Raw genomic sequence first — 16,567 nt, forward strand, 5'->3', positions numbered from 1 at the left:
CATTGACAGTAATGCAGAATATGAGAGAGTGGCATTACTTCTGATAGAACTTAAAATAAAACTAAATTACCAGAACACTGATGGTCAGACTGCACTAATGCTAGCTAGTCAAGGTGGACACATTGAAATTTTCAAATCATTGCTACAAAATCGTGCCAATCCATTTGTACAGCTACCAGCCAATAAAGGATTCATTGGATTGAACAGTTTAGCCTGCACTGCTCTCTCTCAGCATATATACAAATCAATTGGAGGAAAAAGAATAATACCACGAGATGACACTTCAATTGAAGAGGTGCTAGAAATGGCTGTTAAAGAAAGAGGAGTGAGTAGATCTTCTTATAGTTCATTTGTGCATGGACATTTGTCATATTTAAGAGCAAAGTTTCGATGGGTACAAAATTGCTTTCATGCATTAAATAGTAGCTTCATTGATGCAGCCACCAATATTTTGACTAGCAAAGCCTTAGTAACAGAAGCAAAGCAAATCTTTCAATTATATATCAAAGAAGATGCTACTTGTGAAAATGCTAATCAACTAGTGCAGTTGCTCCAGTCTCATTACTCGTGTTTAAACATTAACCTTCTCACAATACCATGTACTATCACAGAACCTATCAAGGAACAGGTAGAAGAATACAATACTAACCTGAAGATGTTCAAAGATACCACTAGCCTACTGGAGCTTGCAGTAATGACTAAAGGAATGCAATATCCTGATGGTGTTGGCTGTTCAAAATTAATTGTAAGACTCAACAAGCCATGGTGCTCAAGAAAAATCACTGAATTAAATAAAATGGAAGTTTTTTACTTATCGCCTATTTCATCCTTTCTAAACCTCATCCAAACCCATTATGATGCCTCCAGCTGTACCTGTACATATTTTTTGCCTCATTTATCACAAATTGAACCATTAATGGAAGCATTTTTTGAACAGGGAGCTTCTTTGTACAAGATTGGTGTATTTGAGGTTATGATTGATGATATTCCAATTATAATGAAAGACGAAGATAGCTCATTTACTTTTGAGGCTGCACTGCAAGAAGCTTATAAAACTAATGATGAAAAAGTATTGTTTTTTCTAACTGAACTTAACATTAGTTTACCTCTTGAAAATGATAACACTGCCCTCCTAATTGCTAGTAAAAAAGAAGATTCCTCTGCTCTTGACGCAATAAAGGCACTCGTAGATCTATTTAGTGAAGTTTTAAATATTAACATTCAAAATGATGAAGGATTGACTCTTTTGATGATTTTTAGTCGCAATGGATATCACCAGGTTGTTGAACTGTTACTTAATAAAAATCCAGATATTAATATTCAAGATAAAGATGGATGGACTGCTTTGATGTATGCTAGTACCAATGGACATCACCAGGTTGTTGAACTCTTACTGAGTAAAAATCCAGATATTAACATTCAAAATAATAATGGAGGGACTGCTTTGATGTTTGCTAGTGCCAATAGACATCACCAGGTTGTTGAACTATTACTAAGTAAAGATCCAGATATTAACATTCAAGATAATAATAGAACGACTGCTTTGATGCTTGCTAGTCTTGTTGGACATCACCAGGTTGTTCAACTCTTACTGAGTAAAGATCCAGATATTAACATTCAAAATAAAGATGGATGGACTGCTTTGATGTATGCTAGTACCAATGGACATCACCAGGTTGTTGAACTCTTACTGAGTAAAAATCCAGATATTAACATTCAAAATAATAATGGAGGGACTGCTTTGATGTTTGCTAGTGCCAATAGACATCACCAGGTTGTTGAACTATTACTAAGTAAAGATCCAGATATTAACATTCAAGATAATGATGGATGGACTGCTTTGATGCTTGCTAGTCTTGTTGGACATCACCAGGTTGTTCAACTCTTACTGAGTAAAGATCCAGATATTAACTTTCAAAATAATGATGGAGGGACTGCTTTGATGGCTGCTAGTGAAGCAGGACATCACCAGGTTGTTGAACTCTTACTAAGTAAAGATCCAGATATTAACATTCAAGATATTATTTATGGAAGGACTGCTTTGATACTTGCTAGTAACAAAGGACATCACCAGGTTGTTGAACTCTTACTGAGTAAAAATCCAGATATTAACATTCGAAATAATGATGGATGGACAGCTTTAATATATGCCTGTCGCAATGGACATCACCAAGTTGTTGAACTATTACTGCATAAAAATCCAGATATTAACTCTCAAAATTCTGGCACTAGTCTTATTACAATTTATATAGTTTGTTCAGACTTTACAATAGTTGGTTTTACATCTCCTGATGAGTGTGCTCGATTGCTTGACCAGTTTAGCTCTAGTAATTTTATTACTATATTAGAACTTTTACTAGATTATCATCCTAATCATATTCACACTATTGATGGCAAGGAGTATCATTCATTAGGAGTGGCAGCTCTATTCAATAATTTTGATGCAGTTGCAGTTTGTATGAAGAAATGTGATATCACACCAGAAGACATCATCAGTGCTATATCCTTAGCATGCAATGGAGGTCATTCTTCAATGATAATGCATTTGTCTGAGAAAATATCAACTCTTTCAAATAATGAGAGAAAATCATTAGTAGCAGCTGCTGAAGGAGATTTAGGAACATTAATTAGTATGATTTATGAAGTTGGTATGAGTCCAGATACTCCACTGGTAGCTGGTATAACTCCATTAATGATAGCAGCTTCATGTGGACACATTGAACTAGTTGATACATTAATACAAGCTGGAGCTGATGTTAACAAAAGAAATGATGAAGGACTAAATGCCCTGGATGTAGTGAGTGGTAATATGTTTTATGATCGATCTGATATTAAACAGCTACTAATTACAAACACTCCAGCTGGTGAACCAGATCCAGTGTCAAACAATGCTGAGTCAACTAATAAGAAACACAGTGCAGTTACAGCAATCAAGTCAATATTCGGCCTGTTTAGTTCATTTATGAAGAAAGCTTATGATCCATACTATAGCAAGCAAAAAGAACTCAAGATACCTTCTGAATACACCAAATTCAGCAGTGACAAGTAACAATATGTCACACTTTGTTGCCGGTATCTTAATTAATGATTGATAGCTTAACTTTAAAAGTACATGTAGCGGTTAACTTTTATTATTATTATATTTTAGTACTAGAGACATAAATGTATAATGTACATGTACATGTAGCTTTCACGATTTTAATTTTAAATGATGTGTACATGTACATGTGTGTCTAATTGACTATTTGTTGAATACACATGTAGAAGTAGCTATAATTAACATTGTATGTAATCTTTTCATTATTAGCTGATTGATAGTCTAATGCAGCAGTATTTTTGTGACAATAATATTTACTTTTGAATTTGATTGCTATTAATTAAAATTTTTTAATATTCATATAATTTATCAACGTATATGTACATGTCATTAATGTTATGATTCTGTTCCTCCACTTCTTGTTATTCTTTGAATACTTTCAAGTGCATCAATAGCCTCCAGTGAACTCTCACATACACTATCAAACTTATCCTGCAACTAATAGCAACAATAGTAATACAAGCAGTAAAATAAAAATGATAACATGTGATTATTAATATTATTAAACACCAAGGTAAAGGTTTCAATAGCATTCAAAGTCATCTGCTAAATGTATGATGCACATGTATAATGTACCTATGGTTCTACCCTAGAAGCTATCTTGTTTCTATATTATGTCAGTTATTTAATAAAGAAACCTCTACAGCTCTACATGTACTTTATGTATAATCTATAGTCACTCACTTTTTTCAACAGTTTCCCTCCTTCTCTTGTAATTCTCTTAGTTTCTTTATTATTATTTGCTGACTCATCAGTTTTTATCACGTATCTTGACTCTAGCATGTCTGCTAGGTTTGTTTCTATGGTAACCTCATTAGTCTTCACATCAGTCAGTACAGTTTGTATTAGTTCTTGTTTTCTACTCACAGCTGCTTTGTCATCATAAACCTCTTGAACTGGCTGCATTAATAGAAAAGAAACACCATATTAAATGCAAAAATGATCAATGTGTACATGTACATTATGTTGCAGTATTTTTGCATTAAAAATCTCATTGTGTAGTAATGATGAATTCTGATGCTACACACTATGTAATGTGTTCTATTATATAACTGCATGCATGTACTGTACATTTAACTGCAAATCTATTATGCTTTTTTACAAGTAGTGTGCATCTATATTTAGTATCAATACAGTACTGCATCTATTATTAGTAACAATGTAGTCTCTTACTGATTTCTTCAAGTATTGCATTGATTCAATGGTGTCATTATCATTATCAGTTGATCTTGTTCTTGATGCAGTGGATGCATTAGTTAGTAGTAATGGATTCCTTAGAGCATGTCTCAGGGCCTGAGCACAACTGTGAGCATCTGAAATGATGAATAAACAATAAAAAATGATATACTATAGCACAGGACAGTAGTAGTATTTCTACATAAGCTACATTGTATGTATAACACTATCATTCCTTGCACATTTTATTGCAAAAATATAGGCAGTAAAAGTCAAAGAAGCTTTAGCTATAAGGCTTATAATGCAAGGCTTACAAACAGTAAAAGATAGTAGATGTACATGTATACTACAACACAGTAGCAGTATTCCTATAAGCTACAGTATTTAACCATTATAAGAAATACTGTAGCTTGTACCATGTACATTGTATTGCAGAAATGCAGGTAACAAAAGGCACTGCAGCTTTAGCAAGAGCATTTACAAAATGTACTATCTTTAATATCATTTTTGTTGCATTGTTTCTTACTAGCTGGTAAAGGTGGTCTATCATAATAAAGCTCATCTTCACTTGACTCCATTAATGACTCAAATCCTTTATATTTAACTGGTAGATCTTTAAATCGTTTTGCTGTCTCTATTTGTTTCTTTTTGAACTCCTCCTCTACACTGAGGAGTGATACTGCAGTTTGTGATGGAACAGGATCTTCTAATTGTTGATTGACTGGTGAGGATGATTGTTGTTGTTGTTGTTGTTGTTCAGTTTGTTTACTATCAGTTGATTGAGATCTTGGAGGAATCTCTTCATTATCTTCATTTTGTACCTAATATTTAATTTAATATAGTAATAGTTAGCTCTAAACTCAATGCTTAACAAATACACCATAAATGAAACAATCTTTTTTTTACTTGTGTCATAAAGATATTGGGTCCACTTCTTCTTTCTCCCCCTCCTCCCTCTCCCTCTCTATCATTAGTAAAGTCCCTTTCATTAGTAATTATGCTAGACTCTGTTATGCTCGATGGCTCAGAGAATGCATCCATATTGAAGTCATCATAATCATTATCATTATCATAATCTCCTTCTCTACTGCTCATGGAGGAATGAGGAGGTTCCAATGCTAGAAGGATTGGCTTCTTTGGGATAGTTGGAGGAGGAGCTAATGATACCTACAGTACAACAAACAGTATACATGTACATATAATGGATAATGTATTGGGGTAATATGTAACTAAATAATGGATATAATATGTAGATACATGTATATGTACATGTACATGTAAATGTTTTAATTACTTTAATAAAATCTTTTGCTTTAGTACCAATTATTGCTCTCTCTTTCTTAGCAGGACTTGCTTTAGTTCTGTTAATAACAATTATTACATTATTACAGCCATCATATTTAACCTTACCTTATAATGTTGATGCCGCTTAGTTTTACTAACTCGTGATCAAGCATTACTGGTAAACCTATAAAAACCATTAATGTAGAATCACATGTACATGTACATGTATTTTTTACCTTTATTTAGGCTGACTATTGGATTACCAGTTATAATTAAAATCTTTAATGATGGCCATGAAGAACATGGAACTAAATTCTCAGAAGACACAATCTACAGTACATATACACACAATAACAAAGTAAGAGCGTACAGTAGATATAGTGTAGATTCAGTACAATGAACAGTCAATGGATTACCATATTATCAATGAGACTCAGTGTGTGTAGTGCAGGGAATGGAGATAGAGAAGGAGATGAGGATGGTCTTTCTCCTCCATTACCTCCTCCTCCTCCCCCTCCTCCTCCTCCTCCTCCTGGTGATGTTCCTGTTTCTTCTCCTTTACCAGTTCCAATTGCTTCCCCTGAGAGGCTGCGATGAGATGACAAGCGTAAGGAGCTAGTACCCAATAGTCTTAGGCGTGGTATGGATGAGAGCTGATTATCATCAAGATTCAAATACTGAAGCCTGAAGTATTACGAAGATATAAAAAAGTGCTACTGTATGAGATTTATTTCGTACCTTCTAAGTCCAGCAAGAATTGCAAAGGTGCCAGTATCAGATAAATGATTATCATCAAGCCATAACTTCTCAAGATTTGGAAAGCTAATCTGCATCTGTTGATCCCTAAAAATAATATAATAAAAAAATTAAAAAAATATTTATTAGCAAAATAATTGAATAAGATCAGCATAACTTGTCTACTTGTTAACATAATAGTCACAAGCAGTTCAGCTCTGAATTATTTTCAATTTTTTGACTCACTTGTTTCCTGTTGTATTCACTTGCTGTAACTGTGACATCTCAATAGGAAGATATACCAAATTATTACCTACACAACACAAATGTACATGTACAATGTACCATAAAGGCCACTATACACCAGGCAATTCTATTCCTTGCAATCTGTGGTTACTTTGATGTTGTAAGCAATGTGTTACCTAGAATAGAACATGTTTCTATTCTAGGCATTAAAGTGTTGCCTGAAGATCAAAGTAACCACAGATTGCCTCCAATAGCATTGCCTGGTTTAAAAATAAAATAATAATCATTCAAGTACCAGTTAATCGTAGTTCCTTTAGCCCTGGTAGCTTCCCTAGTGATGTGATGGCAGAGCTGGATAGATTATTATAAGAGAGATCAAGGGTTGAGAGTTTAGTGAACGTGTTCAATGATATGTCAATGTTAGTGATGTTATTTAGTGAAAGCTCTAACTCTTGTAGAGCTGGGAATCTCTCAAATGCCTCTGATAATGGAGAGAAAAAAAGAAAAGAAATAGAGAGAGACAGAATTACACATACTGTAGAATGTAGATGCATTCAATATGTACATGTACATGATGCATATGTAGCAATGTTGTCAATGGTTACACCTATGAATATCATTATAGATACATTGTAGGATGCAACCCACAATGAACTTTTCAAAAATGACAGGATAAAGCTGCTGCATAATCAACCAGCTGTGTCAAGATCAATTTAATTCCTTTCAGCACAACAATTTTTGGAAGGGATAATAATATCCCTGCCCTCTAACTCATAATTATTTAAACACTAACTTAATACATGTACTTATGTAGTACATGTGCTGATCTTACCTAGTGGTAGGACATTGTCTGAAGCGTTGATTGAATTGAGATTCACAAACTGGAAGAACAATTGATCCGAATACTATACAGGGGAATGTAGGAAATATGAGTTGATTCCAAACTGATATTTTTAAAAAGTGGCAAATTATATTTTCTGATACATAATGTCCTTATGCTGTGTAGCAAGTTTGAGCTGATTCTGACTTCAATTTTTCAAGTTATGGCCACTTAAAAAATGCCAAAATTCTGAGAAATACCCAAGACTATAGCCCATGGTTTTTTCAAAAAAATGGCTCCGAAATCACATCCAATTTTTATTACATTTTCTGATACATATTAATGTCCTTATGCTGTATAGCCAGTTTGAGTCAATTCCGACTTCAATTTTTCAAGTTATGGCCATTTTGAGAAAACGCCAAATTTCTGAAAAATATCCAAGGCTATATAACCCATGGTTTTTTCAAAAAAATGGCTCCGAAATCACCCCCAATTTTTATTACATTTTCTAATACGTATTGATGTCCTTATGCTGTGTAGAAAGTTCGAGTCAATTCTGACTTCAATTTTTCAAGTTATGGTTTTTTTTTGAGAAAACGCCAAATTTCTGAAAAATGCCCAAGGCTATAGCCCATAGTTTTTTCAAAAAAATGGCTCCAAAATCACCCTAAATTTTAATTACATTTCCTGATACATATTGATGCCTTTATGCTGTGTAGCAAGTTTGAGTTGATTCTGACAAATATTTTTCAAGTTACGGCCATTTTAAAAAACGCTAAAATTCTGAAAAATACCCAAGGCTATAGCCCATAGTTTTTTCAAAAAAATGGCTCCAAAATCACCCCAGATTTTCATTGCATTTTCTGATACACATTGATGTCCTTATGCTGTGTAGAAAGTTTGAACTAATTCTGAGCTCAAATTTATGAGTTATGAGCATTTTAAAAACCCAAATACTTACCGATTCCAAGTCTATTCCACTGACATTTATAATACTGAGATCTTGACACCTGTCAACATAGCCTATCTTCATCTAAAAAAAATTAGAAATAAATAAAAAATATGATGCATGCAATAAATAAATAAGTATCATAGTACTAACCAGTAGTGAGTTATTAAGTGTTCTTTTAAATTTAGCACTGAAAGATGCTGGAGTATTTTTAGGTACAGAAAGTCTCCTGCTGTTATTAGTCAATGTGGCTGATGCCCCGTACCACTGCTTAGAGCTTTGAGCAGGGACTAGCGTCGTATTCAATCTCTTCCTCTGCTCTGCTTGATAGGCTACTATCCATTCCCCGCTCTCTAGTGAAAGGTGCAAAGTGTTTAATTCAAAATGGAGTTTATAAAAAAACTAACTCTTCTCTCCTGTTAGTTTTCGAGTTATGGCTCTGGGCGGAAAGCCCAGGCTGGAGATGTTAGGAAATAAGTCTACCTCTCTTCCTATGTCTACATCAGAGGGTACTACCTCCATTGGAGGGAGAGAGAGAGAGAGAGAGAGAGAGAAAGAGACTGAAAATTTTTCTGTTGTCACCTATACAATACAATGCTGCAGGAGCCCCACCCTGTTACCATGGCAACACGTGAGACTCTCGGCGATAAATAAAACGCAAATTTGAAGGGAAGGTGACAGAGGAGTGGCTCCTTGGAGAGAACCAGTTGTCTTGTAGAGTTTTAGAGGAAGATATTAGGTTGGGATGGCTGAGATGGAGAGTGCTATACAAGGGAGAGATGCTGTTTGCTATGGCGATCCGGAGGCGTTTGCATCTGAAATGATTCAAATGATCAATAAAAAAGAAAACGGGTCAGGGCTTGAAATTATTGTAATAATATATATATATATATATATATATATACTATATACAACATATTTCCTCTTTGTAGTGATGTCAGGTTTGCAGTAGGAGAGGAAAAGCAGGTGGTTTATGGCCATAGATGTATCTTAGCAGCCAGGTACAGTGTGTTAATAAAATTTTGTGGCTCAAAATTAATTTATGCGAATTGCCATACAAATGGTATTTGCAGATTTTCAAACTCATCACCATGCCTTTTAATAATTTTCAATTCAATTAGCTCATTAATTTGTGTACTAAATTTTTGAGGATTAAATTCCTGCAGTTTTTAGAATTTGTGATAATTTATGGGCCACAGAAAACGTTAGCTATAATAGTGCCTCATTTAAGACCTTTCTACACTAGCACTTCCAATGTGTATTGAACAGTTTGAACTGGTTTGAAACTGGCTCCAGTCATTGTACACGTACATCATCAGCTTCAATGCCAATTGCAGCTGGATCAGAAATGCTATCAAAATATACATGATCCAGAAGATAGTGTCGAGTAACTTGATGCACATTGTTAGTGCAGCAGTTCTAAAACCAGTTTAGAACCACATTGCAGGTGTAGAAAGGCCTTTTAAATACCTTAAGCCTACTATTTTTAGCTTTTTAGCGTCTACTAAATTTAGCTATATTAGCGAGAGAGCTTTAAACCACTAAATTAAATAGACGCCAAAATAATCATTATTCATTATAATGGTTATTATTAATATTTAATTTGGTTAAAAATGCTAAAATTAGTAACGCTAAACATGACTTTTGCTGATTTCGCTAAAATTAGTAGACGCAAATAATAGTAGGCTTAAGGTATGCTGCATTCCTTTGCAGGTGTGAAGTATTTCGTGCGATGCTTAGTGTACCACCTGGCAATGAGGCTTCCGCCTCTCTAGTCCTCTCTGACATTCGTCCCAAGATATTCCTAGCCGTGTTTGAGTTTATATATTCCAACTGCTGCAGTCTCTCCACTCACATGGTAAAACCGGTTTTACTTGTAATGAATACTGGTTTGACTGGTTTGTACTGTAGGTTATTGATGTGATGGCAGCTGCTATTGAGTATGGACTGGATGGATTAACTAAGGTTAGACATTATGAATAATAGTGATAAACATGTACATGTACATGTACAATTATCTTTTTGCTTCTTCCTTATCCCTCTCTCCCTCTCTCTCTCTCTCCCTCTAGCTGTGTGTTAGATTCATGCGTGACTCCATTCAATGTTCTACAGTTTGCGAGTTCATTCAAGCAGCTTTAACTTACCAGCAGACCACACTCCAGGAAGAATGTCTTCTATTTATTGAAATAAACACTGAAGTATGTTATTATTATTATTATTCTCATTTGCTGAATGTACATTGTACAGGAGGTTTTCAATAGTCCTGGTTTTAACGAGATGTCCGAGGATGCTCTCTCGTTTATTTTGAAGTCCGATAAACTGACAATGGACGAGGAGGACATCTTGATGAAGGTCAAGGAATGGGCTCACGTCAACTCTGTAAGAACACATGCATGTACATGTACATACACATTATGCATGTATACATTATACATCTAAATGTACATGTACATGTACATGTACATGTACTCTCGGATAGGAGGGTTTATTAAACTACATGTACATGTACATGTATATGCATGTACATACACTGTATACTATAACATATTATACTATATTTAACTGTCAATTTTTAACTAAGTCACACATACAAATGTACATGTATACTGTATATGCATTAATGAAGTTTATTAGTGTACATGTATATACATGTACATGTACTATTATGTTCATATCGTATAATCTTTGCTCTTTTCCATCCCTCTACAGGTTGTTACTGGCAGCACACTATCAGAAGTTGCCAAGACTGTCATTCAGCATATCAGGCTCCCTCTATTGGACACTGAGAAACTTAGTGAGATTGAACAACAAAATGCCAAAGACCACTTCATTCCGGTAAGCTCAATAATCATCATAATACATTTACACACATACCAAATAATTCATGCAAGTTCATATTACATTCAACAGCTTTGGATTTGTGTCTTACGTAGTTTGAGTCATCTAATTGATAATAGTGACATCATTATTAATTACTTGCTATTATATTTTTTATGGAATTGTTTTGATGGCCTTTATGCTAATGGCGTTGTATCAGTTATGTCACGAGACAATTTCTAACCTTTTACTATCACAAATACAATTATTAATATGTAATCAGGTTAGGAATGAGACTAATAGTCTTCAGTATGCAGAGAATATGGTTTTATAGTGTTGAGGGGGTCTGAAAATTTTCCCTTGCCCCATCACAGGGTCTGAAGCTTTTATATTCTCTATTATAGTCTTTAGTATGCAAAGAATATGGTTTTATAGTGTTGAGGGGGTCTGAGAATTTTCCCTTGCCGCATCACAGGGTCTGAAGCTTTCGTATTATGAATCAACAATGCACATGTACATGTAGGTACTGTATTAATTGGATTTCTGCTATGAAAAGGCATTGTTTTTCATTCCAATCATATTTATGATATAATAATTATGTAAGTGTACGTTTACATGTGTTTGAAACATCATGTAACTACCTTGTACGATAAGGAACAATAATTGATTAATTTTGTTATTATTATTATGAGAATTTTTGTGGCTTTAGATTTCCGAATTCCTCGCATACCTTGCATGATTTGATAATCAATTTATTATAAGTATTAATCTAATAATCGACGTCAGTTATATTATAGTTAGTTGTTTATTGACATCGTGATCTCATGACCGCATTATGTATGTATACAAAATAGTAAAAATGTATATACAACTTACCCTCTCTCTCTCTCTCTCTCTCTCTCTTTCTCTCTGCAGGTTACTTTGATAGCAGCTTCATGGAGGTTCCATGCATTGAAGCGCCCTGATCCAGCCGATCCTCACTGCCGTCCGAGAGCTGGTACCTTACCACGAGAATCCCTCAAGATAGTTGGGAGAGGACCATGAGAGAGAGAGAGAGGAGAGGGTGTGACATGTAAAGAGACAAAGAGATGTTGTGTACAATAGCAATGATAACAATTATTATTATACTGTATTATAATCAATATTCATTGACTAATAATTATTGTTATTAATTAGATTCACGAGCTGTTTGTTGCTTGGAATTTTTATAGTCTCTTAGTCTACATGTACAGCATTCTAAAGATAGAATGTAGTGACTGATCACACAGATACAGCTGCAATTATCTACCAATAAGAGACTAATAAAAATAGTACAATACAATACATGCAATAATAATCAAACAGTTCTTTGTTTTCAGTACATGTACATGTACATTGTTTTCTTAAATTTCAATTTTATTCACAAGCCCCGCCCACTAATGCACATCCGGTCCCGCCCACAACAACCAAAGTACATTTTGTGAAGGATGCTGCATGGAAGAAAACTTGTTGATAGCTCTCTCCTTAGCAGTCTCGTCAGCTTCTCCCTCTCTATATAACTGGCTATAAAGGAGCAGTTTCTCTTTATCATTCTACCCGCTCCGTCTCTTTCTTCAGCCGCGCTTTCTTGTCCACGAGAACTTAAACCCAAAACGTGATTCAAATATGGTTGACAGCAAGTTTTCGGCCCTCCCGGCTCAGCTTAGCAGCGATAGCGATGACAGTGACTACTCTCCTCCTAACAGCAGAAAAGGAGGCACCCCTAGGCCTAAAAGCTCTTCTTTCATTGCTCTAAAAGACGCTGTCTATCAACTAACGTGCCTCAATGACTTCACAAGGGAGAAGATAGGCCAAGGATTTTTTGCTGAAGTTTTTAAAGTGAGTGGAAGACCTGTTTTACAAGCATTAGGACATTTATATATTATTGTTTTTGGGCTTTTGTTTATTATTTGATGTGTACCTTGTCATGAATCTAAATGGACATTGTATACAAAAATAATGATGTAATAATAATATTCTTTATTCCCCTCCTCCTCTCTCTCTCTCTCTTGCTCTTTCCCCTCTCTCTCTTTCTTTCTGAAGGTTACTCATAAAAACACTGGGGAGGTTATGGTGCTGAAACTAAATAAATCCCGCAACAACAGCAAGCAAATGCTAGCAGAGATACAGCTACTGAACCGTCTGTCACATTCAAATATACTAGGGTAAGCGTTGACGCTCTTAAACTCAAAATCCCCCTCATTTCTCTCCCTATTTCTTGTTATTGTTTATAGTATGTAGCTTTTCTTTTAAAAATATTTTTAAAAAGTTATTTCGCAGGCTGTTGGTCATTTTATGATAATCTTCTTCTTTTTTGGTTTGTCCTGTATGACATCTTGTATCATCCCTAATGCATTGCTGGGATTCTTGGTGACACTAGGGCAGACATAAGTGCTAAGTGTGTCTGCTCTTTGAGTGTTTTCATACGTACCTATGCATGTACAGTGTAGCCTCTTAATTCCAGACACCATTGGGCCCACACTACCTGTCCTTAATACATGTACAGTGTAGCCTCTTTATTAAGGACACCATTGGGCCCACACTACCTGTCCTTAATACATGTACAGTGTAGCCTCTTAATTTCAGACACCATTGGGCCCACACTACCTGTCCTTAATACAGAGGTGTCCTCATTTCAGAGGTACTTTTATATAGGCTTGTACTAATTAGGACATTACAAAATATCCTCATTTATAATGGTGCCCTCATTATAAAAGTGTCCTTATTATATAAAGAGTACATGTACATATTAAATTTGCATGTGGTCCATGCATGTGTGTTCATGTAGAGTATAATTTGTTTATATTTACAACCTAATCATTTGATTATAATTACAGTTCATTATGTCAGTCCTTATTTTAATCTGTCTGTATCTCAATTAGCTTTCATCAGAATCTATACCTGTTATTGTAAAGCAAAGTGTTTAAAATGCCCTAGGGGAGGATGGGGTATTGCCTGCTTATATAGTATTGAAGAGGGGGAGGGAGGGAGGGAGGGAGAGGGGGAGAAGAGAGGAGCGTGTTGTTATGAGCAGTTGGCTGATTCTGTTAGCTCCTTTGTTTTATTGATGGATTGGTCATGTTGCTAGCCTTGTTCACTCCATCTGTTAGACTATTGTGTTTTAAATGGAGCGCATTCCAGCACCTTTTCTATTGTATCACTACTCTCTCCCTCTCCCTCTCTCCCCCCTCTCCCTCTCTCTCTCTCTCTCTCTCTCTCTCCCTCTCTCTCTCTCTCTCTCTCTCTCTCTCTCTCTCTCTCTCTCTCTCCCTCTCCCTCTTTCTCTCTCTCCCTCTCCCTCTCTCAGCTACTGTACATTGTACATTAGATTTTTATAATTATTTTTAAATGTCTCTTTTATATTTCTCTTCTTTTTTTAGATTCAAAGGATCCTGTGTCCATGAAGGCAGTCTCCATGCTTTGACTGAGGTACAGTACATGTACATATCCTTAACCTCTCCTCTCCCTTTCCCTTTTACTTGTTCATGTACATCTATACTAGTACAAGCATCATACTTTTGTATATTTCTCACACATTCCATTCATTTGCTACAATTACTCATCCATTTAAATTCATTTAAAGCTCCATGCCTCATGAATGATATCAGTTTGAGGTTTGAATCATGCTAATATTCCATTATATTCCATTGAAGGCTGCGTTAATGTTGCGTTAAGCCTTATCAGGGACCCTGATTCTCTATAGGGCTCTGTTTTTGGGCTGTTTGTTATTATTATTGTCTGGGAAGGCGTCAGACATTTTGTATAGTCTTGCAAACAGTGCTAACGCTGCCAGTCAATGGTGAGATTATGAGACATCTATCTGTCCGTCTCTCTCTCTCTCTCTTGTTATTGTAATAACTATTAGCCAATGGCAGCTGCTGTGGGCACAATATATACTGTATTTACAGCTGGCATCTTTCTCTCTCCCTCCCCCCCTCTCTCTCTCTCTCTCCTCCCCTCTCTCTCTCTCTCTCTCTCTCTCTCTCTCTCCAGTATATCAATGGTGGTACTCTTGAAGAGCTGTTAAGCAGTGATCCCCATCTCTCGTGGAGTAAGAGGATAAAGATTGCTCATGACATTGCCAATGGAATGGCATACCTCCACAATAGAGGAGTCTTTCATAGAGACCTGACATCAAAAGTAAGGGAAAGAGTGTGAGAGAGAGAGAGATCAGGATTGATAGCTGTACTGTACATGTAAAGTGTATTTAAATTTTATAAAAATGTATAAAATGTTCGTTAGACTCACAATAACACTCTCATTGTTTTGACAATGGCGAGTCTATATAAACTCTATAAATGACAAAGCAGTATGAGATGCAAATTCTTGCACAAATATAAACACACATACACACACATAAATTAAATACAACTACCATGCACATGTACATATATGTCTACTTTACATTGCATTTGAGGGGCTGTCAGTATCTCTTAGCAGGTGGTATTGAAGTTTAAATATTTCACGGGTCATTGGAGCTTTGGGTTACACTTTGATTTTGTTTTATTGTTTACATTTCAATGGGTAGCGGTGGCCATTGTGGTCCAGCTGGTGTGGAATTATCGGTATTGCCTGTTTATAACTAATTGGATTAGAGTGACATTGTTTAGTGAATAGAGAGAGAGAGGGAAAGAGAGACAGAGAGAGAGGGGGGAAGAGGGAGAGAGAGAGGGAAGAGAGAGACAGAGAGAGGGGACGATTTATTTTGCTGATGTTCTGTTGTTTATTTGTGTGGAGGTGTATAGGGGGTTAAATATTTGTATATTCATTAGTACACTATAATCAATAATGGGCATGTACTGTCAACCTGTCACTGTATTACGTATAATGACACTGTAACTACATGTACTGTATGTATATGATAATGATTAACATTAAAAGAGAGAGAGTGTATGAGAGAAAGAGAGAGAGGGAGAAGGAGAAGGAGAGGGAGAGAGTGAGAGAAGGAGAAGGAGAGGGAGAGAGTGAGAGAAGGAGGAAGGAAGAGCAGGTAGGTAAATTAAAGAGATTCATTTTGAATTAAATGAAATCAATAGTCTTAATATAGCTGCTTCATCAGTGCTATTATGTACATGTACATGTAACACTGGTATCACATTACACAACACAATGAAGGAAGAGGAGGGAAAAGAGGAAGATTGGAACCGAGAGAGGGAGAGTTGGAAGTACAGGGTGTGGGCTTATCATGTTACAATACATAATTATAAATCCATTATTTTACTCTCTACTCCTTCCCAGGCTTCCCTTGCTTACTATACACCCACTAACATGTACTCGTACATTATGTATCAGTATAAACAAGATTTGTATCGAGTGCCGCATGTACAAATATATGTACTATCTAGTCATGTGCAGGTACATGCATGTAGCTTCTGCTTGCATTTAATTTAAATAAATACTATTAGTTACTATGGTGCACACGTAC

The 16,567-nt window shown here is 35.6% G+C and overlaps 3 protein-coding genes across 4 annotated transcripts in view; 2 read left to right on the forward strand and 1 right to left on the reverse strand.

Moving 5' to 3' along the window:
* The window catches only part of LOC100640124 (X-ray radiation resistance-associated protein 1-like), a 14,969-nt gene extending 6,047 nt beyond the window's left edge, over positions 1–8,922 (reverse strand). Inside the window, exons 1-16 of one of the 2 annotated variants that reach the window (XM_019998950.1) lie at positions 8,715–8,919; positions 8,461–8,660; positions 8,320–8,391; positions 7,371–7,443; positions 6,834–7,019; positions 6,539–6,605; positions 6,296–6,400; positions 5,974–6,241; positions 5,794–5,887; positions 5,684–5,741; positions 5,568–5,634; positions 5,180–5,440; positions 4,800–5,094; positions 4,271–4,410; positions 3,782–3,997; positions 3,417–3,535 (exon numbers count right to left, since the gene is read on the reverse strand). In XM_019998950.1, the coding sequence (XP_019854509.1) occupies positions 3,434–3,535; positions 3,782–3,997; positions 4,271–4,410; positions 4,800–5,094; positions 5,180–5,440; positions 5,568–5,634; positions 5,684–5,741; positions 5,794–5,887; positions 5,974–6,241; positions 6,296–6,400; positions 6,539–6,605; positions 6,834–7,019; positions 7,371–7,443; positions 8,320–8,391; positions 8,461–8,660; positions 8,715–8,829 (2,319 nt within the window). In that variant the 5' untranslated portion in view covers positions 8,830–8,919 and the 3' untranslated portion in view covers positions 3,417–3,433. Of the gene's footprint in view, positions 1–3,416; positions 3,536–3,781; positions 3,998–4,270; positions 4,411–4,799; positions 5,095–5,179; positions 5,441–5,567; positions 5,635–5,683; positions 5,742–5,793; positions 5,888–5,973; positions 6,242–6,295; positions 6,401–6,538; positions 6,606–6,833; positions 7,020–7,370; positions 7,444–8,319; positions 8,392–8,460; positions 8,661–8,714 lie in introns of those variants that run through there. The other variant, XM_011406927.2, reaches the window with a different exon arrangement.
* Positions 8,923–8,954: 32 nt separating this feature from the next.
* On the forward strand, positions 8,955–12,301 carry LOC100640250 (BTB/POZ domain-containing protein 19-like). The gene is made up of 8 exons (XM_003388037.3): positions 8,955–9,159; positions 9,240–9,308; positions 10,021–10,165; positions 10,219–10,272; positions 10,377–10,505; positions 10,555–10,686; positions 11,017–11,142; positions 12,040–12,301. The coding sequence occupies exons 1-8, from the start codon at positions 9,053–9,055 to the stop codon at positions 12,166–12,168; spliced, it is 891 nt and encodes a 296-aa protein (XP_003388085.1). The 5' UTR covers positions 8,955–9,052; the 3' UTR covers positions 12,169–12,301.
* Positions 12,302–12,746: 445 nt separating this feature from the next.
* The window catches only part of LOC109583553 (dual specificity testis-specific protein kinase 2-like), a 5,535-nt gene continuing 1,714 nt past the window's right edge, over positions 12,747–16,567 (forward strand). Inside the window, exons 1-4 of the mRNA XM_019998964.1 lie at positions 12,747–12,981; positions 13,186–13,307; positions 14,523–14,571; positions 15,136–15,282. Coding sequence (XP_019854523.1) covers positions 12,769–12,981; positions 13,186–13,307; positions 14,523–14,571; positions 15,136–15,282 — 531 coding nt within the window. The 5' untranslated portion in view covers positions 12,747–12,768. The remainder of the gene's footprint in view (positions 12,982–13,185; positions 13,308–14,522; positions 14,572–15,135; positions 15,283–16,567) is intronic.

The sequence above is a fragment of the Amphimedon queenslandica genome, unplaced genomic scaffold (assembly GCF_000090795.2).
Source record: "Amphimedon queenslandica unplaced genomic scaffold, v1.1 AMPQUscaffold_13298, whole genome shotgun sequence".
Classification (NCBI taxonomy): domain Eukaryota; kingdom Metazoa; phylum Porifera; class Demospongiae; order Haplosclerida; family Niphatidae; genus Amphimedon; species Amphimedon queenslandica.

What these genes read in the sequence shown, in the direction of transcription:
- LOC100640250 (XM_003388037.3), top strand. Translation starts at nt 9,053, where the DNA reads ATGGCTGAGATGGAGAGTGCTATACAAGGGAGAGATGCTGTTTGCTAT. An exon ending in GCAGTCTCTCCACTCACATG is followed by an intron (nt 10,166 to 10,218) that starts GTAAAACCGGTT and finishes TTTGTACTGTAG; the next exon opens with GTTATTGATGTGATGGCAGC. An exon ending in GACTGGATGGATTAACTAAG is followed by an intron (nt 10,273 to 10,376) that starts GTTAGACATTAT and finishes CTCTCCCTCTAG; the next exon opens with CTGTGTGTTAGATTCATGCG.